The 23,176-nt window shown below is 36.2% G+C and overlaps 5 protein-coding genes and 1 long non-coding RNA gene across 7 annotated transcripts; 3 read left to right on the top strand and 3 right to left on the bottom strand.

Moving 5' to 3' along the window:
• The first annotated feature begins 208 nt into the window (after nt 1-208).
• LOC143898621 (uncharacterized) lies at nt 209-6,952 on the top strand. Its single transcript, XR_013257264.1, has 2 exons — nt 209-5,496; nt 6,658-6,952. It is a non-coding gene; the product is annotated as an uncharacterized LOC143898621 (long non-coding RNA).
• LOC143898619 (uncharacterized) lies at nt 6,615-10,055 on the bottom strand. Its single transcript, XM_077408202.1, has 3 exons — nt 9,915-10,055; nt 9,100-9,202; nt 6,615-8,337 (listed from the first exon to the last, which is right to left on the bottom strand). Exons 1-3 carry the CDS (start codon nt 9,985-9,987, stop codon nt 8,172-8,174), a joined length of 342 nt encoding a protein of 113 aa, XP_077264328.1. The 5' UTR covers nt 9,988-10,055; the 3' UTR covers nt 6,615-8,171.
• A 2,338-nt stretch (nt 10,056-12,393) lies between these two features.
• LOC143898613 (U6 snRNA-associated Sm-like protein LSm2) lies at nt 12,394-13,360 on the top strand. The gene is made up of 4 exons (XM_077408194.1): nt 12,394-12,567; nt 12,684-12,751; nt 12,823-12,913; nt 13,079-13,360. Exons 1-4 carry the CDS (start codon nt 12,565-12,567, stop codon nt 13,205-13,207), a joined length of 291 nt encoding a protein of 96 aa, XP_077264320.1. The 5' UTR covers nt 12,394-12,564; the 3' UTR covers nt 13,208-13,360.
• An 11-nt stretch (nt 13,361-13,371) lies between these two features.
• LOC143898610 (carbonyl reductase [NADPH] 1-like) lies at nt 13,372-16,211 on the bottom strand. Of its 2 annotated transcripts, XM_077408192.1 has the most exons (4): nt 15,711-16,211; nt 14,506-14,763; nt 14,004-14,242; nt 13,372-13,913 (listed from the first exon to the last, which is right to left on the bottom strand). In XM_077408192.1, exons 1-4 carry the CDS (start codon nt 15,729-15,731, stop codon nt 13,562-13,564), a joined length of 870 nt encoding a protein of 289 aa, XP_077264318.1. In that variant the 5' UTR covers nt 15,732-16,211; the 3' UTR covers nt 13,372-13,561. The 2 variants fall into 2 exon arrangements, with proteins under 2 accessions (XP_077264318.1, XP_077264317.1); XM_077408191.1 differs by lacking the exon at nt 15,711-16,211 and having other exon boundaries at nt 14,506-15,039.
• A 259-nt stretch (nt 16,212-16,470) lies between these two features.
• LOC143898612 (carbonyl reductase [NADPH] 1-like) lies at nt 16,471-18,713 on the bottom strand. The gene is made up of 4 exons (XM_077408193.1): nt 18,542-18,713; nt 17,659-17,919; nt 17,165-17,403; nt 16,471-17,084 (listed from the first exon to the last, which is right to left on the bottom strand). The coding sequence occupies exons 1-4, from the start codon at nt 18,560-18,562 to the stop codon at nt 16,781-16,783; spliced, it is 825 nt and encodes a 274-aa protein (XP_077264319.1). The 5' UTR covers nt 18,563-18,713; the 3' UTR covers nt 16,471-16,780.
• A 174-nt stretch (nt 18,714-18,887) lies between these two features.
• Nucleotides 18,888-22,786, top strand: Vps39 (vacuolar protein sorting 39). The gene is made up of 11 exons (XM_077408190.1): nt 18,888-19,098; nt 19,192-19,365; nt 19,452-19,707; nt 19,782-20,014; nt 20,103-20,347; nt 20,416-20,835; nt 20,926-21,243; nt 21,321-21,747; nt 21,826-21,933; nt 22,069-22,393; nt 22,531-22,786. The coding sequence occupies exons 1-11, from the start codon at nt 19,029-19,031 to the stop codon at nt 22,592-22,594; spliced, it is 2,640 nt and encodes an 879-aa protein (XP_077264316.1). The 5' UTR covers nt 18,888-19,028; the 3' UTR covers nt 22,595-22,786.
• The last annotated feature ends 390 nt before the right edge of the window (nt 22,787-23,176 follow it).

The raw sequence follows: 23,176 nt of genomic DNA on the forward strand, positions 1-23,176 counted from the left end.
TCGGTTTCTATCGCTTTAGATCCAAATAAGGAAATAACTATACAAATTTTATAGTTATGAATCGTTTTCTATGTGTACAATTATTGCTCGTCTGAATCAATCGATCGTATATACACGATATATATTTTACCATATGCGCATTATTACGAATATATATAAATAAAATGATAGACATAATTTTATCGATATTTATATATGACTTAATCGAACCGATACATCTATCGTTTCTTATCAGGATTTTCTGACAAACAACTTATTAGATGATATGTCTATCATTTTATTTAAATTTATTAAATTTATTTAAATAAAATAATAGACATCCGATAAGTTGTTTGTCAGAAAATTCTGATAAGAAACGATAGATGTATCGGTTCGGTTAAGTCATATAAATATCGATAAGATGTCTATCATTTTATTTATAAAATTATTACCATAAATAACAATATATGTACTAAATATCGTGTATATACGATCGATTGATTCAGACGAGCAATAATTGTACACATAGAAAACGATTCATAACTATAAAATTTGTATAGTTATTTCCTTATTTGGATCTAAAGCGATAGAAACCGATTCGATTCGATTAATGTTTTATCTGTTTTCTAAATCTGCAACGATAGAACCGATAAAATACTCTCTATCAAGCTCTCTATTAAAACCAGAGATAATTAACCCGCGAGCGGCGCGTATATAATCCCGCAAGTGTGAAGTCGCGAGTAATAACGCGAAGTGTATCGATAAATTGATACTGAAACAAAAGGTCCTTTTCCTGGCAGAGCTCGCGCTGTGCGGACGTGTTGACTGCTCTCATACAAAACCAAGAGTTAACCCGCGAGCGGTGCGTAAACCCGCGAATAAGCGTCGAAATCGCAACGTATATATAAATTTATACAACGAATATCGAATATTTGTAATCGTGTTAGACCGGAGTGTTAGCGCGAATATCCGGCCGGCCTACGTGGCAGTCAGCGGCTATTTTGTCGAGCACCGCGATGTGCAAATAGATACCTGAAAAGAAATAAATTTAGTGAAAAGCAGATTCTCTAATTTGTTTTGCTTTATTATTAAACTGATCTAAGACATTATATCTGCTATCTCTTCACTTAAACCTTGTTCTATTAATTCTTCTTTTGTAATTGCCATTTTTATAAACCACTCTTTTTATTCTTGTCCGATTAACAAGTCAGCATAGAGTCAGTAAGAAAGGATAATACAATAATGAAGAAGCTTTTAAGTTTATTAAGTATATTAACAATTAGTGGAATTGCGATCCCATCTGTAATTGCTGCTAGTCCTTATCAAAAACATGAACAAATTAACTTAGAAAATAATAAAATTAATTTTTTAGAAAGAAATGAAAGCCAAAATAACAATAAACCAATAATAATAATTAATAGTTATCAAAGCAAAAATTACACTTGTAATGTTAATTATAATAACTATAGAAACTTGTGGGCAAGTTGGTCAAAAAAAAGAGAATATTATGATTATTCATCTGTATATTTAGTAGTAGATTATTTTGACTACGCAGAAACATTTGATAAATTTAAGGATGAATATCCTAGTGTTACAATAGAAACAAACGGTAAAGCAATATCAACGTCTACTTTTGGTGATGTAGGAAAAGGAAAATTTGGTAAATTACATTTTGATACAAATACTTTTAATAATGATGATATTAAAAATATATATATAGTTGATGCTTCTGATAACAAAATAGCCGCATATAATATATATGTAAAAATTGGGTTAGGATTCAAAAAATTAGGAAGTAAATTATATTTAATTCCTTTTATTGATGGAGCTCTTAAAAGTGTTGGTGCGAAAAAAAGATATTTAGATTTTGGTCTTGATGTAAATACTATAACTTTTAATCTAAAACGGGAGCCAAAAAGAAAAAATATACCAATCACTTACAATGTTAATTATAAAAACTATAGAAACATGTGGGCAAAATGGTCAAAAACAGCAGCACATTCTGATTATTCATCTCTATATTTAGTAGTAGATTATCTTGACTACGCAGAAACATTTGATAAATTTAGGGATAAATATCCTAATGTTACAATAGAAACAAACGGGGAAGCAATATCAATGTCTACTTTTGGTGATGTAGGAAAAAGAAAATTTGGTACATTACATTTTGATACAAATACTTTTAATAATGATAATATTAGAAAAATAAATATAGTTGATGCTTTTGATAAGAAAACAGCCGCATATAATATACATGTAAAAATTGGGTTAGGATTCAAAAAATTAGAAAGTAAATTATATTTAATTCCTTTTATTGATGGAGCTCTTAAAAGTGTTGGTGCGAAAAAAAGATATTTAGATTTTGGTCTTGATGTAAGTACTATAACTTTTAATCCGAAACAGGATCCAAAAGCAAATATTTAAACTAAATTAAAATAATATATATTAAAATGAAAAAAATATTAACTATTTCAGGAACAATAACTTTAATTGGAACAAGCACAACTAGTTTAGTTGCTTGTAAATTAAAAAAATATTTTAGAAGAATACACTGCAGAAGAATTAAAAAAAATTAAAAGAAAAAATAAAATAAATACATCAAACCAACAAATTAAAGACAATTTAAAATGAATAGCACTACAAAAAAATAGTTATTTGTGTAACAAGTGCGGGAAGTTGAGAATTGGACACAAGTGCGGAGTCGACGGACGAGCCGAAGGCGAGTGCGATCACCTGCACGAGTGTCCAATTCTCAACCCGCACGTGTCACACACCCTATTTTATATTACAAGTGCGTGGAAAGTGGTCTATCACGTGTGACATAAAAGCCATTTAATAATGTAGATAATAAATATTTTATTATGTAGTATGACGCGGTGATAAAAATAATTGATATGTAAGTAAATTTTATAATAATGTAAACTTAAACTATATACTTCTTCAAAAAGAAAACTTGATAATTTAAAAGAATATCAATTAAATTTAGTTAATAAAAGTTATCATATATAGTTGGTTCAAAATATTCAACTTATATATTATATCAACTTACTTCTGGTGAAGGGTGAAGCATAAGTGTTTATTTTATCAGGATTTTTGGCTCGCGCCAGCCGAACCAGTGCATACTCCAGTATACTTATTACTTATATATCTCAGTGTGCCTCTCTCACACTGCCGCGATCACTTCGCGCACCATTCTTACGCGCCGGGGCTATTTAAGCGTATCTATAAATGGGACAAGAAAGTAGGCCGAACTATTTCCGCATCTCGCTTATTGCAACCGCCTACTAAGTAAATATCGAGATATCTCAATCCCTGAATCCCGACTGACTTGTTTGCGTTCGAGAAACGACAGGTCGTTTTACGGCACCCGAACAGAGACTGTTCCGTGCCACAGACATTGGCTGTATTCCGATATTCACTGTCAGTACTGCAAATCTATATTTTACGTCACGTATACTATAGAATTTCAGTACTGAAAGTTGCTGACAGTGAATTTCGGAATGCAGACATTAGAGCGATTTAAATAAGAAACCCTAGTTTGTATATGTTTGTAAGCGAACTACACTGAGAAAAAAAACTGTTAATTTAATAGCATCTGTTATTGAAAAAATGTCATTGATTCAACTACAACGCTCTTAATATTATTATATGGAAGTGATCCATATAATAGTATTAAGAGAGTAATCGAAGAACTACATATATATATTTCTTTCACGCAATGCCGGGATTTTGAAATGGCATTGCAATTGCAAATATGATTGCAATAAGTATATCTTTCGTTGGCACGTCGCAATGAGACATTTTGTTGGCTCAACTTATATTTTTTTTATCCAATTACTTTTTTTTTAGTGTAGAAATTCTCGGTATTGAAACTGAGCTGGCTATTATGATGCGTAAGGCAGGCGAATATTTCGCCGAAGAACAATTGGATATCTTGTAATACGAGAACATGCATCTGCGATATAAGCTGTATGTTATATACAATGATAGGAGAGCATCCGCCGGGCTGAAGATCTGCTGAGGCGCGCGGACGAGTTTGAACACATTGAGGGCCAGTGCAAGCTCCGACCGGTCACTCTGAAGCCTACTCTGCGATCGCCGCTACCTTATACGACTGCAAAAAGTGCTACTGGCTACTGGAGATGCAACCAGTGCGGATACATGCTATGCGATTACCGGAGAATACCATCACGGAAGTTCTGCTCACAGTGCGGCAAGGATAGGGTGTTCATCAAGGATTGCCACTTACCGCCAAGAAACGCCACACAGGTCGAAGGAAGGCGGCCGCACCCCAGTCCACCGAATAAAATATACACGCCAAGACTGTATCTGATCGTATACGTATGGCAACAACCGTTTAAAACTTGCTCGATACCGGTTCCGAAGCGTCGTTTATCAACGGAAACGTACCGCCCGCAAAATTCGAAAGCAATCCTATCACGGCGTTTGCCATGCCAGGAAATGGGCTCAGGCAATTCCAAATCGTGACGTTTGAACATGATTTTGAACGACAATGGAACGCAGCTCAAGACCGCAAAGCTAACAAACGTGATGCGAGATCTGGGGACACCGCATTTACACCGGCATATGAATCGCAACGTAACCCAGTGCATGGAGTGGACCATTAAGACCATGATCTTGCAGTACATCAACTGAAGGCACCGTTCGTGTACGTATAGTGTAATCGCAATTCGCGTTTAATACTGCTCTGCGTGACGCGACTGGTTATACTGGTGGGACACATCTTAACCACGATGGGCGAGAGTTCCGCAGACCCAAAGAACCCGCCGGGCAGGCCTGCACACCGACGGAACAACGCGAGAAATTAGAAGAGCAGTCCTTTGAAAATTTCCGCGTAAATTTAGCGCAATAAGCGTTCCACCGTCAGAAAAACCATTACAACTTGCGCCGCCGCGATTGGAAACCTAAAGTCGGCGACCATGTGTGGAAACACGACCACGCTTTTCAACAAAAGCTTTTCAACAAAAAGCCTGCGTTCAATGAAAAGTTAGTCTTCAGATACATCGGGCCGTTCGAAGTTTGCTGATTAATATCTGTCATCGTGGGACTGAGGAGTAGACAGGGAAATGATACCGACACGTTTATGCTAGATTTCAAAAGCGCTTCTATTACCAACCAGCAACTCAACGAGAGCAATGGCACCGACGACAACAAGGGAGCTCTAGAAATTGAGGCACTCGGCAAAGTAATAAAACGACGCGGGGTGGAGGGCAAAATAATGATGACTTAAGTCACCCATCCCCGGAATCGTTATCGCGATCATTTGAGAACGAACACGCGATGGGGTAAGGCATTCCCGACGACATCGAAGCACTCCTACACGAGGACGGCGAATATATGATCTTGCCGCGCCGTCCATCGACGACCGGTGGTTCCGGCTCTTTAGAGCCAGAGCGAAGCCGTCACCAGCTCCAGCCGCACCTCCTCCACCGGAAATCTAAAACGATACTGCGAGTCGGTACCATTACTCTGGAGGAAATGGATATTCAACAAAAGGTAATTGAAATTTGTGCATCTTGTCTTGTATACTCAGTTTGTGTAGTATTTTCAGGCTTATGTATACCGTATATAAGCAATTTTCAGGAATTCTTGTTTTAATGAATACTATCTGTAATAGTATAAAACTTTTTGTGATTTATTAAGCTACTTATACAATGAATATCAAACAATATTAACATTATTAAAAATAATTTTTTTTAATGTTTTTGCAACGCAATGATGACACGTTTAAAAAAAGATGTCTCGGCGGCGGAAGTGATTTGATCACGTAGACTTATTTGAAACAAAAAATTTATGAGTGTCGCTATTGCAAGAATTGGAAAAAAATTAATTTATGTTCAGAAATAACAAATTCGACAATTTTTTAATGTAAAAAATATGTTAAATTCAACATAAAAAGACGTAATTCTAGTTCCTGCCAGAGCTATACTTGATATAGAATATAATCTGTCAAAATTTTAGAACGATCGATTGGCTACATTTTTAGATTTTACCTCCGTTTATAGATGAAGAAATAATGTTTTAAGAAAAACGCTTTGCACTTCTAGAAGAAGCAGCGGCAAAAGCCGAAATACTTAAATTTTTTTTTACCAAAACTTAACAGTACATTTTTAAATAAATGTTATACTTTCGCAAAATGGGAAAAAAAACTTTTTTTTATGTCACACCGGAATGACACTATAATCCCTATAAGTAGATGTATCCGGATATAAAAATGTTCGATACAGTCGAATATACGGTGTACACCTGCGGTAAAATTCTTAGTTGAGTATACAGAAGATTAATATATGTATTATAGTTACCGTCAGAACCCGAATTCTGTACACCCGATTTATACACAAACCCTCTATATATACTTCTGTGACTGGAATTTCTGTTATTTAATACGAGTATTGGTATCCATATGGTATCCAAATACATACACAGGCCATGGAATATATATATATATATATATATATATATATATATATATATATATATTATATATATATTCGATATATCCAATCCAATCTCCAATGGCGCAGCAGCTCAAGCTCGAGCCATGGCCTCCTGCTATATATATTCGATATACAGATACAGAAATTCTGTATACGCTTACATAAATTGTGTATATCTTTTGTATATTTTGTATTTATTTCTTTTTTTGTACATTCAAAGGTCCAATGCCGCCAACCGGAAGAAGCAGCCTTGGCCGCTATACTCATGCCGCCGCCATCATTATCCGGACGCCGTGAGACCGACCCTTAAACTAATAGATCGAGTAATGGGTCCACTTGCTGATTCGTTAAACCGTCGAGCCAGTAATGCGATTTCGATCCCGAGCACATCGGCCTTTTTCTCCCTTCACTTACGCACAGAGACATTTCGTCTATCCGTTCCACAAATACATACGTAATGAAACTAAATAGTACTTTGTACTGTGTATTAAACTATTAAATAATATTGAAATGTATCGATGTGTGTGTTAACCGCTTTCAACCAGAGGAAACAAACAGCTTTTCCTTTACGTTTATCACTTTTTAGTTAATACATCCACTGCAATTTGTACCGACTTATCGTTACTCTATATTCTATAACTAACGAGTCGTTACTGTTTTTATTACTTTTTTTTGACATTAATAGAATATTATATACGAATTTCTGCGGTAAATATAAATAGAAAGTGTCATAACATTTATATCTTCTAGAAATGGTACAATGAATAGACGCAAACACATAGACATAAAAAAAATAAAATTTATGCACGAGATGTATAAAAATAATTAAAATTAATCGAAATATAAAGCATTGTCCAACTAACTTATAATTGTGGATATATTAACTAAAACGTTAGGCCAGAAAAGATACAAACAATTTAATAATAAAGTAAGAATATGCATATAGTGGAAAGAAAACAAAGGTATACTCATACACCAAGGACGCGTTTTGGTATTTTTCTGAGCATTGTAACAGCCGCGGTTTTATTTTTAAATTTTTGTGTCTTTGGCTTATGGCTATGTTCCGATATTTACTGTCAGTATTAAAATATGTAGTTTTCATCACGTATGTTCTTACATACAATAGCTATTTATTGTGCAACAAGTGCTGGAAGATGAAAATTCACGGGTGCGAAGTTGACGCACTCGCCTTCGGTTCGTGCGGTTTACCGCACCCGGGAATTTTCATCTTCTCGCACGGCTTGCATACCCTATTTTATGTTGCAAGTGCATGAAAAGTGGCTTGTCACGCGCGCGTCGCGCGCGTAATGGACCACTTTCCATGCACGTGTTACATAATATAGATTTTCAGTATTGGCAGTGAAGGCATATCAGTTTAATTTGCCACTACAAAATGACGGTCGCTGGAACAAAATTTATTGGCTGTTTAGAAATGTGCGTATAATAGCACACCTTACTTTCTTTCCATGAGAATATGTAAAATAAAGTAGTTATGCGTTAGAAAAATTAGAAGTAGATGTTAGTAAATAAATAAAGAAAAGTAATTTTTTTATAAAAGCGCGCGGAGTATGGTGATGTCACATATGTAACTCTAATGTAAGTTGTGCGCCTGATATGTTATATTTAAAATGTAAGAGTATATAATAATAACTATATGATTATGTGAGTCTGTAATGAATAAGACTGAATACATAATAAATTATGAGCTAATAAGCAGAGGTAGAGAATGGCGCGTTACTCGAATCCTATCTGTGGCAAATAGTACGGTGCGTCAGCGACTTCAGGGTAATGTCTACCCTTACAAATCGGTTGTGCACAGCAATCTGGAAAGGGTTTGCCTGGTCTTTCAGGCATCATACCAATAACTTCCACCCCAGGATTACAAGCCATTGACGGGCATCTGGAAAGAAATGGAATAAAATTAGATTACGAAAAAGAGATTTGATAGAAAATTTACACATTAGCATTGAAAACGCGATGGAATCTTGCAGTTGTGCAAATTCCATTGCGAAATACGGAGTGTGTTGTTAATTATTTAAAATATATTAATCAAAAAAGAAAGATACTTATTGTCAGAAATGTGAAATAATATGAGATTTTTTTATTATAAAATGCTTTCTCGCGATATATTTCATTTAACCGTTAACTTTACAAGTTTGTTAGCAAATACATCGTGTCCCAGAAATCATGCGTACTTTCTAGAGAGACACACAGAGTCAAAATATAATAAATGTACAAGATTTTTTTTAATTTCTAAAGTTTTTTCTGTAATCTTTTTTTCTTGTAACCGTTTACGAATTTGAAAGTTCGGTAAATTAAGCTTCAGCATCACCCAAAAAATCTATTGTTCCTTGCATAAATTAAGCACATTTTCCTTTGTTAATTTATAATTTAGGTGTTTAATCACATTATTATTGTCATTGCTTACGTCCCGTGAAGATTAATTAATTTGGATTAAAGCGAGGATCGGAATAATCAAAAGATCGTTGTGTACCAGCCAGTTTTCTCGATTATTACAAGATTAGGCATCAAAAGCCGTCATTTACGTGAAAGACGAAATTTTTTTTATTCTTTAAATAGAATTTTCCGAGATACGTGAAATCTTATATCTATAGTTAAGTTAAGTCAGATATATGTATAATTATACGATGCTTTGACTTACGAAGCCATAGTTACTTGACCGTATGTGTCACAAACCAACTCCATGCACGGGGCAGTCGTGTGTCTACCCACACTGACCACTTGGTTTCCAAAAAGGCAGCCACCTAAAAGTAAAAGCATATCTGTGTGTGATCTCTGTGTGATCTAAAATCCGAAAGTATACTGTCCGAAAAATATGACTCAAAATTTTTTATTTATTTCCGCGTTATTATTAGCTAATAATAAGTAGCTACATTTTGGTTTCGGAATGATCCTGTATAATTTGCAAATCTGCCAATGAATCTGTCATTGAAATATTGAGGTCACACATAATGTGTGCACGCGTGTACGACAAGTACACGGAGAGAATTTTTTGTTATATTTTACCCTTAAATTCACTACAAACTTGGGACAACTTGGCGACCAAGGAATTTTTAAAATATACAAAATATACAATTTTACAAACAACGTGATAAAAATTACCAAGCAAATAGTAAATTTTGAAAAATTATTGAGATTTCCTAGATATATATTTTAGTAAAATATTTTATATTTTAATGTAATAGATATTAATATTTTTTATTATGGTGGATATTAATCAGAATAGCTCGCATAAAATTCTTGCTGGTACATGTCCCATAACTACCATGATTTCAGGGTAAATTTTAAGAGAAAATTCTCTCTGTGTAGCAAGTCTTTTGAGAAAGTACTAATGGCAATATCGTGTCGTTTATAAATTGGCTAAATTATTCTATACACATTTGTTTTACAGTGTCCGGACGTAAAAATGTCTTTTCCTCAGCGATAATCTCCCAATCGGATAATTATGCAACATACCTCGTACTTGCGTCGCAGAGTAAGCCATCTCGCCGCAAATCAACAGCAAAATCGCGCAGATGTAACCCTTCATCTTGCTTTCTTGCTTAGGAAGTCACTAGGAAGAAAAGACGATATTAAAATTTCGAAAAATCACCTTTTATATACCGTTTCTCCTTCTTTCATGGATCTCTGGAGGGGAATATCTCGTCTTCTGTTCTGCACGAACAGGCACGAAGCAAAATGTGCGATGTCGCACGTGGCGATAGCAATAAGATAACAAAGAACAAGGATCAAGTTAGCATTAGACTCGCCGACATTAAATTATAAACACGACCTCTTATGACCTCTTTTCAGCATCGTTGAACATAATGCAATTATCCCATTTTACTTCACATGATGCATTAATTATTAATTATATTTGTGGCTTTTGCGAAATTTCGCTGAATTTAGTATTCAGTTCTCGGTATGTTTTATGTATATGTGCGAAACGTGCCCTGATGGAAAACATTTTTTCAGTTTTAGCTAACTGAACGTCCCGATTGAGATTCGGCTCACCTTGACACAGATTATTGGTCAGAAAAAGACAATGATAAGGCGTTTATTTTGTCGTAGCGATTTCGATTCTTTTTCGACGGAAATGAAACGAAACGGCAGGAATTTCTTATATCTCGGGATTCTTTGTTCTCATGCCTAGCACTTTAGGTTGCTACGCCCACGACTGCTCCGCCGAATTTCTTATATTTTTATATCTCCTGTTCCGTTTCACAGAAGAATTGAGCGTTAGGTTGAACTGAGAAATAGTTCTCTTTCTTTTGCATGGAGCCTATTAAGATTGATAATCTCAAAAGGTCATAGACGTACATATTCTAATTGCCTCTTCATCTGTAATCCCGTCGAGGGAATGCGACCATGAAAACTCGTGCCTCATTTTTAGATTTAAAAAAATCAATTAGCAATTTTCGATGTTTTTTTAATGCTTTTTCCCCCTATCTCTCTCAGATCCCTTGCTGCGAAGCGCATCAGAATAATGCTGATTTTCTTTGTTGTCGCTACGCGAATCGATAAACAATCGAGAGTTATTTTCGGATGATACATTCGGATGCTATAGCTGTCGCGATCGCGATTAAACTGTAATAAGATTAATTGAGTCGACTCTGTGGTCTTAATGAAGCGAACTTGCGGAACTGTTTGGGGGGATCTCTCGCGCTTTGAACTGCCGCATAACTTTTGCATGATTCAATATTACGATAAACTGCCTGTTGACGACAATGCATTCCTCACAAATGTAACGAACGTTTCGACGTTTCCCTCACACACATCGTTTCTCTATCTTCATATCTTAATTAGGAAAACGGTCTGATAAGAATTTATATAGGCGCATTAAAGAATAAATATCAAGTAATTTGCAATATTTCTTTTTTGAATGTTGCTTGAAATATGTACGTAATTAATTTTCCTTTTTTATTCTATTATTTCTAATTAAAAATTGTGCAAATTGGAAATTTGCACTTATGGGTTCCTCATAGAGGAATTTAACTTCCGCAAATTTAAAGATATCGATATATTTCTAATTTTATTATATTTTTCAGTCTTTTCTACCCCTATTTCATATATAATTCTTTTAAATTCGGTTGATTAGACTTAGCTTTATATGCAATCAAAATTATGGACCTTCGATCGCGTATAAAGCTGGGTCTAATCAAATAAATCTTTAAAAGTTATATATGAAATTTAGGGGTAGAAAAAAAACTGAAAAATATAATAAAATTAGAAATAGATCGATATCTCCAAATTTGCGGAAGTTAAAGCATAAACAAACATTTCTGCAAAAATTCAAAATTTTATTTAAAAAAAATTCCTTGATTATTAGCAATTTTTATTAATTCTATTATATTCTTCAGTTTTTTCTATCCCTATTTCATATATAATTCGTTAAGATGTGGTTGATTAGTTCTAGAGTTATAGAAATTTCGGTTAATTTGGCACATACACACACACACACACACACATACATACATACAGACATTTTATAAAATTGCAATTTTTCGACGTTTTAGAACATTCTGAACACATTCAGAAAAACAAAAAAATTTTTTTTTTAACGAAAACAAAGCTTCTTTTATGAAGAAGCAACATTCAAGCAAATTTAAATTTTCCTTGAGTTTTTTGTGCTTTACATTTTGCTTCTTTAATATTTAATTATAATATAATTTACTATATTTTAAGTGCAAAAAGTATTCCGAGTGAAGCAAAAAGTATAGCGCAGTTGCAAAGAAGCTCGGTCGGGTTGGCTTAGCTGCGCGAGAGTCCGTATTTTACTTATTATAATTTTTTTAAGAGCAAAAATGGAAAATCCGGTTATGTACCGGATTGCGGCTGATCTTACCGATTAAAACCGAGCATAATTTTAATGAGATTCGTTAATTTAATTTGGCTAAATTTTGGGAAAAACCGTTCATAAAAGCCAACCCGACAGAGGTCTCCACTCATCAATTCGGAGTATATATGCTCCATGCGTCGCTGTCGCTCCGTCGTTTCGTCGTTTCGCGATGAGGTTATAAATTTGCCGCCGAAACTCTTTGTAAGGGATTTATCATTGTAAACAATTGCAAAGTAGCACACGCGATACTAAATATCCCCGTGATCGCGGTGATCTATCGAATTAGTCATGGTAAGTCTTAAAACGTAGATTGTCGCGATAGCGAGATACGTAACGTCCGGCCTTCCACGCGAATAACATCCGGATTTTTATCAAGTTCAACCGAGCGTGTTTTCAATATATTTCAGCTGTTCTATTCCTTCTTCAAATCCTTGATCGGAAAGGACGTGGTGGTCGAGCTAAAAAATGACCTCAGGTGAGTTGTCGCGCGATTACAACGTTTTGAATACGACACTGATGCCGACACTACAACGCGTTTTGTTTCAGCATCTGCGGCACATTGTATTCCGTTGATCAGTATCTGAACATAAAACTGGCCGACATCAGCGTAACGGATTCAGAGAAGTATCCTCACATGGTACGTCAATAAGTCAATTGCCATTGACGTTTGTCGCGCAAATTTAAACCTTTGTCTGCCAATTCAAAATTAAAGTAATGACTAACGATGACAGTTATATGCAATATAGTCATTAAATTTAATGCACAATCAAATATAATTAACAAGATGCATATTAAATTCTAGTTGTCGGTAAAGAATTGCTTCATACGTGGATCTGTGGTACGATACGTACAACTTCCAGTGGATGAAGTAGATATCCATCTCTTAACTGAAGCAGCGCGGAGAGAAGCGATGACCGCTCAAGCGAGATAGCTCATAGTTTTATTAAATGCATTGCTTGTGTCAAGAATCCATTTATTCTCTTTAGTTATATATATATAACGTACATTTCGTATTTAGTATAGAAAATAATATAGGGAAACGTTTCACATTCACGCGTTTTTTTCCCCTCTAAAAATGCGGGTAATAATGTAACATACCTCAATATATATTTTTATTCAGTTGTTTTAAAATAAGATATATTTGTAAGAAAAAAGGTGTTCTACATTTGTTTTGTGGATTCTGTGTTCTCCCTGCTCCTTTTTTTTATTAAGTACTTAACGTGATAAAAACAAATATATAGTATAACAACTAGCTATTTGTTCATGTTACGCATCATAGGAATGATTAGCACAATCCAGTTTGTCCATCTATTATATATTTCCACTCTGATAATGTTTTATCATGCCAGATATATTTTCCTTTTATCTCTGTATTTTCCGGCAATAAGGCGCAATAAACAGGGGCTACAGCCCCTTCATCTGGTGTCAAACGTCCCGTATGGCTAGTCATATCGGTGTCTACGTAACCAGGATGAACCGCGTTCACTGCAATGTCTTCTCGAGGATCCGCGTTAAACATGGATTGATGAATACCAGCTAGGGCGGAAACGCCGATTTTACTTGCGATGTACGCAGCTAACCCAGCGTACGCTTCTTTTGGCCAACCGGCTTGTAGATGCGTGCCAGATTTTGCAGCACTGGAAATAAATATGTACGAATATAAATCCGACAAAAATCTTGCCGAGTTAATCAATGAAATGTTAATTTTTTTAAAGATGGTAAATTACTCGACGAAATCGCGCATGAGTTTGTCCAATTCTGTTTCGGTCAGATTTGGATCGGCCAATTTCTGTTTTAACGCTTCGCTAGTTATGTAGCACAGACGTCCAGCACTGCTGGAGACGTGAACCACCCGGGCGTGCGGTCTGAGCAACGGATAGAGAGCGGTGCACACTCTACGCAAGCTGAAGTAGTTTACTCGTATCGTTTCTTCCGCTTGGACTCCGAAAGGCTCCGTAGCATCCGTCTGTAATAAGTAAATTTCAATATATACCCGCTCAGAAAGAAATGACACTTTCCACATAATCATATGCAAAATATTTTCTATCATAATATGTAATGTATATAAATATGAATATAGAAGAAATAACATATCACTTCTGTTTAAAGAAGTTTATTCTTTGAAAATAATCTTGTTTTGAAGATAAGAATTAAAAATACTTGTCGAATATTGAATTAATAATGCAGCTTTAATTATTAATTACTATATTAATTAATATCTTTAATTACTTTAAATATGGCGGCATTGTTAACCAGCACATCGAGACCTCCGTACGTATTCCGCAAGTAATCCCGAAATGTATTGACACTGTCGTCGTCATTGACATCCAACTGATGGAACTTTGGATTCAAGCCCTGCTTCTTCAAATCACTGACGGCGTTCAAGCCACGGGTAGTGTCGCGAGCTGTCAAGTAAACATTTCCATCGTACTGTTGACAGAGGGCTTTGACGGTGGCAAACCCGATACCTTTGTTTCCGCCAGTTACCTGAACAACAGCATTAATTACTTTATTAATTAAGATCCATAGATCTGTTTTTTTTGTTTCTTTATAGTTTCCTGTACGTCTCATTCTTCTCCCTTTCTCTGCAACGTCCAATTGAAAGATACAGGAGAAAGACGATCAAAGTCTACTTTTTATCGAAATTGATCTGATGTCATCTTGTGGCACTTTTACAATTCTTATATGTTAAATTTTCATCAAGAGCAGTTACAATTCATTGGACAATAAGGTTGAAAATTTGTGCTGCTGTAGCTAAACTGAAGAATTACCAAGTTGATATCTGAATAATTATTAAATCAATATGATCAAAACAAGAAAAGTTTTGGATCGGACAGTATACGGTATAGTTATTAAAGCGGATTGCAAGCCGTCGTGTGTAAACGTAGTCATTGATCGTTTTTCCCCTGTACCCTTCAATTGTATACCTATTTTATTTTTAAAGCAGAAAGTATAAATCCCGATCTACAATAGGTATTTTAAGCCCTAAGGCCCAGTTTCAAGTTCTAAGGAAAACAGTTAGAAAGAGACGAAGAGTGAGCTTACAGTTAAACGGCGTTGGTGAAACTGGGCCTAAGCCCTAAGAAATTGCTCAACCACAGTCGAATATGAGGAGAATAATCGACCGTGATTTGTCAATTCCTTAAGCCGTGATCAGACTACGGATTGGGATTGAGATTGGATTGACATTTGACCAATTAGAGCAAAGTTCACTAAACTTGAAGTTAGTTTTCTTTATTCTGATTGATTAAATTTCAATCCAATCTCAAACCCAATCCGTAGTCTGATCACGGCTTTAGGGCTTAGCTTAAAGCACCTTATATTGTAGACCGGGACCAACGCAATGCAGCTAAGAAAAGAACAGACTATACAATCAATCTTCCGAAAACGCAGATTCTTGATTGATTTTCAAAATTTTTTGCCCAATTACGTACCACAGCAACGCGCACCGACATTTTGTGTAACACCGCACCGTAATAATTAACTTAATTGGATCCTGTTTTCCACCACTCCTGTCTACTTATACAACGATACGACCTTCAAACGCGATGATCAAGCGCAATCGTTGTGCAGATAAGATGATAAGATATCGGTACCAGTGTAATAAATGCCCATATCACATTAGCGATTGGGAGATTGCGTTTACGTTTGCGTTTACGTCTTTGGACCAATCAGAACGGAAATCGTGAATTGCAATCGCCAGCAGCTACTTTCTGATTGGTCAACAGACGTAAACGTAAACGTAGACGCAATCGCCAATCGCTAGTGTGATACGGGCATATAAAGCTTTGTGTAGTCATTCTGACATCTCGGACGGCGAAATAATTAACTAATCGCATTGGTCAATTGGCCGAATTATTTGAGGACCAGTTGCACCATCTCCGATTAGTTTAATCGTTCCGATTAAGTGCCAATCATGATTGGTCAATCTGCTTAACGACAAATGCGATTGGTCAATTCCAAAGGAATAATCGCCCGGTTAAACTAATCGCAGATGGTCGAAGTGACCCTAAATGTATTGCTTATGTCAAGAATCCATTTCCTTTATTTAGTTATAAGTTATATATATATATATATATATATATATATATATATATATAGCGTACATTTCGTATTTAGTATAGAAAATAATATATAGAATCGTTTTACATTATTCACGCAAGTTTTTTTTTCTAAAAAATGTGGGTAATAATGTAACTTCTTCAATATATTTTTATTCAGTTGTTTTAAAATAAGAGATATTTGTAAGAAAATAGGTGTTCTACATTTACTACGTTTACGCGAGCGTTACTTCTGTAGTAACTTACGATAATTTACCCGTTTACGCGGAGTAAATTATCGTAAGTTACTACAAAATCCCGTTTACGCGAACGAATTATCGTAAGTTACTACAGAAGTAACGCTCGCGTAAACGTAGTAATAGTATAACAACCGACTATTTGTTCGTGTTACGTATCATAGGATTGATTAAGTACAATCCAGTTTGTTCACCTGTTATATACGCTTACTTCCATTCTGCTAATGTCTTATCGTACCAGATATATTTTCCTTTTATCTCTGTATCCTCCGGCAATAACGCGCAATAAACAGGGGCTACAGCCCCTTCATCTGGTGTCAAAGATCCCTTATGGTTAGTCATATCGGTGTCTACGTAACCAGGATGAACCGCGTTCACTGCAATGTCTTCTCGAGGATCCGCGTTAAACATGGATTGATGAATGCCAGCTAAGGCGGAAACGCCGATTTTACTTACACTGTACGCTGAATCTGACCAACCGGCTTGTAGATGCGTGCCGGATTTTGCAGCACTGGAAATAAATATGTACAAATATAAATCTCGCAAAAACCTTTCTGAGTTAAAAACTTTTTTTTTTATGGTAAAGCTTACGTGACAAAATCGCGCATGATTTTGTCCAATTCCGCTTCAGTCAGATTAGGATCGGCTATTTTCTGTTTTAACGCTTCACCAATAATGTTGCGCAGGCGTCCAGCACTACTGGAGACGTGAACCACCCGGGCGTGCGGTCTGAGCAACGGATAGAGAGCGGTACACACTCTACGCAAGCTGAAGTAGTTTACTCGTATCGTTTCTTCCGCTTGGACTCCGAAAGGCTCCGTAGCATTCCTCTGTAATAAATAAATTTTAATATATACCTGGTTAGAAAAAGAAATAACACTTTATTACCATAAGATTGTATTCAAAATGTTTTCTATCAAAATGTACAAATATGAATATAGAAGAAATATATTACTTCTGTTTAAAACCAATTTATTCTTTAAAAATAATCTCGTTTTGAAGATAAAGAATTAAAAATATTTGTCGAATATCATATCAATGACGCATCTTAAATTATTAATTACTATATTAATATCTTCAATTACTTTAAATGCTATGGCGGCATTGTTAACCAGCACATCAAAACCACCGTACTTATTCCACAAGTAATCCCTGAATGTATTGACACTGTCGTCGTCATTGATATCCAACTGATGGAACTTTGGATTCAAGCCCTGCTTCTTCAGATCACTGACGGCGTTCAAGCCACGGGTAGTGTCGCGAGCTGTCAAGTAAACATTTCCATCGTACTGTTCACAGAGGGCTTTGACGGTGGCAAAGCCGATGCCCTTGTTTCCACCAGTTACCTGAACAACAGCATTACTCGTCAATTAAGATTCATAGATGTTTTTTGCAGCTGTGCATTGTGTTATATTTTTAAATTAAAAATAAAACAAGTATGCAATTAAATATTAGAGAAAGAAGAGGATAAAAAGTATGGACTGCAAATGAAAATCCAACTACAAATAAAAACTTATATTTCTTCTTTATAGCTAAACTTCCTGTACGTCTCATCCTTTTCCCCTTCTCTCCAACATTCAATTGAAAGATACAAGGAAAAAACGATCAAAGTCCACTTGTTATCGAAATTGATCTGATCATGCTGTTATCTTGTGGCACTTTCACAATTTTTATCTGTTTGTTGATCAAGAGCAATTACAGCTCATTGGGAATAAGGCCAAAAGATTTTCAATAACTTCCTACGATATCTGCCGATGTCTTCAAACTTTAAATTGCATTTTTCTCGAAATTACTCCATATGTACATCGATCGTTTTTTTTCTTGTAGCCTTCAATTGTACACCAATTTCATTTTTAAAGCAAGAAGTATAACCGAATGCAGCTTAATAGAAGAAAGGACTATAATCAATCTTCTGAAAATTCAATGATTCTTTACTGATAAATTTCAAAATTTTTCGCAATTACGTACCACAGCAACGCGCACCGACATTTCCGCAATATCGTAATAACTTAGATCTTGTTTTCCACCACGCCTGTCTATTTATACAACGATACGACCTTCAAACGCGATGATCCAGCACAATCGTCGTGCAAAATAAGAGATCTATGTAAGAAATCAAAAGGAAAACGGTAGAAATCTCCAGAAATCTCTGTTGTAACGAGACGTTCAATGGAAATTTCAGCGTGCAAGAATGCGGGACGCTAATTGGACGAGCGGGTGTTAAGCCGAGTGCTCAAGATCATTAAGGTCTGTTCAGCGTTCGGCGTTCGGCCACGATTCTGCGGTTACTTTGATGAAACGTCAAATCGCGTTTAGGAGGATGCAGTAGAATGCACTGGGAACGCGTTGTCGACCAACAACTCGAGACTCGAGTATCGTTGACAGTTTGAAAGATTCAACTAATATATAAAGCGTGATTATTCTTTTAATATATTCTTTTTTAAAAACCGCAACGATGCACGACGCTTACGAGGAGACGTCTATATTAAATATCACTGTGCAAATCGAATCTATGGCTGCCTATGGTAAGAGATGACCCTTGGTTGGTCAATGCAATGGGATTGTCAGGAATTCCTGGGGATTAGCGGAGCGTTTATTGCATTTCTAAATTGTTTCAGATGACAACTTACTGATAGGCACCAGGGAAGGTCATCTTATTATGTACAACGTGCCGTCGGTGTTCGATGACAGCCACAAGCTAGAATTGTTACGTCACAGCAAGAATTTTAACAAGAAGCGAATTAATCAGATAGACGTTGTGCCGGAATATAATTTATTGATTATCCTGACAGGTATAGCTGGGTTGACAATGTCGCAATGAGTTGAATTTATGCGACGGCGATATCTGCTTCTCAGTCTAATTGTTGAAAAATTGCAGATAACATTGTGTGCATTCATGATTTGAATTCGCCAAACTTTCAACAAATATGTCAATTACCAAAGACCCGCGGCGCCACCCTGTTTACTCTGGAGGTTCAGTCGACTCAGAGCCTGACGGGAGAAAAGAACACTGTGGTGCGCCTGTGCGTCGCTGTCAAACGTAAATTGCAGCTATATTATTGGAAGGGAAAGAAGTTTGAGGAATTTAATGATTTCGAGCTAACCGTGCCGGATATACCTCGTCAGCTATCATGGTAAGGCATACCGAAGCTTTATTAAAATGCCTCAGCGTAATTGCTCTATTGACGAATCTATATTAATTGTCGAGGTGCGGCGAAACGTTGATATTAGGATTTCGCGGACTGTCCTATACAATTTTCGACCTAAACGGTAAACCTAAGGAGCTCTTTCCCACCGGTAAATCTCCAGAACCAAGTATTACGAAATTATCAGACGGTTCCTTTGTCCTGGGCAAAGATTCTCAATCGTTTATTATGGATACGAAGGGAGAGTTGGTTCAGCATAATCCAGTAAAGTGGTCAGATACACCTAATGTAATAGGTATAGAGAATAAACTTTATCATTACTATTTTCCCTTTCTCTCTTTTTAATTGTGATTAATCAAATTTTTTTTCATAATGTATTTCAGCATGGGATGATCCTTACTTGCTTGGTATCGTACACGACAGATTGGAGGTGTATACATTAGAAGGATGTCTGCATATCCAGACAATAAAGGATCTAAATAAGGCTAGACTTATATACCGGTGTAAACAAGGGAAAGTCTTTGTGGCATCCATTAGTCAGATTTGGTGTGTCAAGGCAATTGACGTTACTTTACAAATTAGGACTTTGCTGGAGCAAAATCAGTTTCAGTTGGCACTAAAATTGACTGTACGTTAATTATATATAATGTCAATTTAAGTTATAATTTATTTTCTTATGCAGTATATATATTTTAGAGTCTATCAGACATAACGGACGAAGAGAAAGCCAAACAAACATACAAGATACAAACGTTGTACGCGCATCATTTGTTCTACAACAAGCGATTCCAAGAGGCGATGGATCTGTTTTTGAAACTGGGGACCGATCCGTACGAGGTGATCAGATTGTTTCCGGATCTAGTTACGCCTTCGACCAATGTTAACGAACTCGGTGAACCAACGCCCAGTTTGCCGAAGCTGCAAGATCACGATTTGGAAAAGGGCTTACGTGCATTGATAGTTTTTCTAACCGAGGTCAGGCATAAGCTAATGGCAAAAGACAAAGAACTTGGAAAGGAAAAGAATGGAGTAAATGGAGAAAAGAATCTAACTGTTGTAGCTACGGAGCAGCTTTTGAAGATTATAGATACTACCCTTTTAAAGTGCTATCTACAGGTAAAAGAAAAAGGAATAATAAAAATTTGCGGAGAAAAGGCTTTTTGCGAAGACTATAGTAGAATAAACGTTGAATTGATTTTGTTTTAGACTACTGACGCGTTGGTGGCGCCTTTACTCAGGCTGAATCATTGTCACTTGGCAGAAGCTGAGAAAACTTTATTGACGCATCAGAAATATCCGGAGCTCATTATTTTGTATCAAACCAAAGGGCAGCACAAGAAAGCGTTGGAGCTACTGGAGAAACACGCAAAGGAAAATGATTCTAGTCTGAAAGGCACTGAGAGAACTATACAGTATTTGCAGCATCTCGGCAAGGATCACATGGATCTAATACTAAAGTTTGCCGGATGGGTTTTAACGGAGGATCCCGAGCAAGGCCTTAGAATATTTATGGAAGATATACAGGTGCTGCATCTTTGTTCAATTTTCTCATTTATTATTTCACTATTTCTTTTATTTATGTGTTTTGCTGTATTTTGCAGGAAGTTGAACATTTACCTAGACCAAAGATACTGGATTACCTTTTACGTTTCCACAAAGATTTAGTGATACAATACTTAGAACATGTAGTACATGTTTGGGAAGACACCAATCCATTATTCCATAACGTTTTGATACATCAGTACAAGGAAAAGTGTCTGGCCTCCATGAGCGCAAACGCAACGCCAGCGGAGAAAGAAATTTCGCAGCACGTCCGACAGAAGTTGCAACAATTCTTGGAGAAATCGGCACATTATACCCCAGAAACGATATTAGTGCATTTTCCATTTGACAGTTTGTTCGAAGAACGTGCGATCATACTTGGACGACTCGGTCGACATCAGCAAGCTATATCGATATACGTTAGTCTTTTAAACGATATACCGCGTGCAACACAATATTGCCAAAATGTATATACAAGGTATCAAAGTAAGTTGAGTTAAGTAATTATGTTAAGTGTTAATTACAAGTTAGTAAAAAATGTAATTGTTTGGGCATTATTTTAAGATCAAGATCGCGCGGAGAAGCAAAAGCAAACGGATAATGCCGACGAAGTATACGTTTTGCTAATTCAGCAACTATTGAAACCCGACAACGAAGGAGTTTTAATGGCTGGTAAATATTGACGTAAACGGGATTATATATAGATTACATACAAAATTTGTGTACTCAGTAATATAATTTTTTATTTTTTTATTTTATATATTTCTCTATGTATATATATCCTTTTAAATATATTTACTCTTTAAGGTTGTAATCCGGAAATTCAAAGAACGACACAGCCAGATTTAGAGATGGCCCTCCGACTGCTGGAGGAACACGCTTCAAAGATAAATCCTATGAAAGTTTTGGAGGTTCTACCAGATTCCGTTCCTATCGGTAGAATAAAGCACTTTCTGGAAGTTAGTTTGCAGAACAATCTGAACGCAAGGCGGAGAACGCAGGTTCTCAAAGGGCTGCTCTACGCGGAGCACTTACAAGTGCAGGAGCAACGGATGCACTACGAATCACAGAGCGTCCTCATGACAGAATTTAATATATGCCCAGTTTGTAAAAAACGATTTGGCAACCAAAGGTTCGTATATATGTTTTATAATTAAATTCTATAAGTCTCTCGTATTTAAAATTTGGAGTATTTAAGTATTTATGACGCGCACGTAGATTAGTTCTCACAAATTACCTATACGACATTAATCAGCTCTGTTTCCTTAGCGCTTTCGCGAGATATCCCAATGGTGATATAGTGCATTACTCGTGTCAAGATCGCAAGGGATAAAGACGGAGTCGCAAGATTATACGTGCAAGTCATAATTCTCATGATACATAAGTTTAAGATTGTATATATATCCAGTGTACGCATTTTATATATACGAATTTCGCATACGAAATTCCGATACATGTATTATTACGCGAAATTCAAAAAGTATCCACTCTGCAGCCACTTATTAAAAATTACCAGTAAAACTCCGTTTCTGTATACTGCAGTTTCTTTTTCCATAGCATGCTTTTTATATCCCACACAAAAGATGAGTGCAAAAAAAAAACAGAATACGCAAGAAGTATTTTATCGATCAAAATCTTTGCGATAACGAGATCGAAGCAGTTGAGGCGTAAAGCGTAAAGTAAAATTCGAAAGAAAGAAAAAAAGAAATTTTAACACAGTCGCGTTCTCGGCGCGATTTGAATTCCTTCGCGCAAAGCGTTTCGTGCGCCGAGGCGCGATTGGCTGCATAATCGCCCCCGCGTGACATTCGAAATCGAAGGTTTGCGGGACCGGAAACCGGTGCGGTTGCTCCGGCGAGGGTGACCACGCGGGCCCTTTTCCCGCGCGAGCGACGCGGAGAGCGGGCGGGGGCGG

This window comes from Temnothorax americanus, unplaced genomic scaffold (assembly GCF_048541705.1).
Source record: "Temnothorax americanus isolate GAGA-0224 unplaced genomic scaffold, ASM4854170v1 Scaffold24, whole genome shotgun sequence".
In the NCBI taxonomy this organism is placed as follows: Eukaryota; Metazoa; Arthropoda; class Insecta; order Hymenoptera; family Formicidae; genus Temnothorax; species Temnothorax americanus.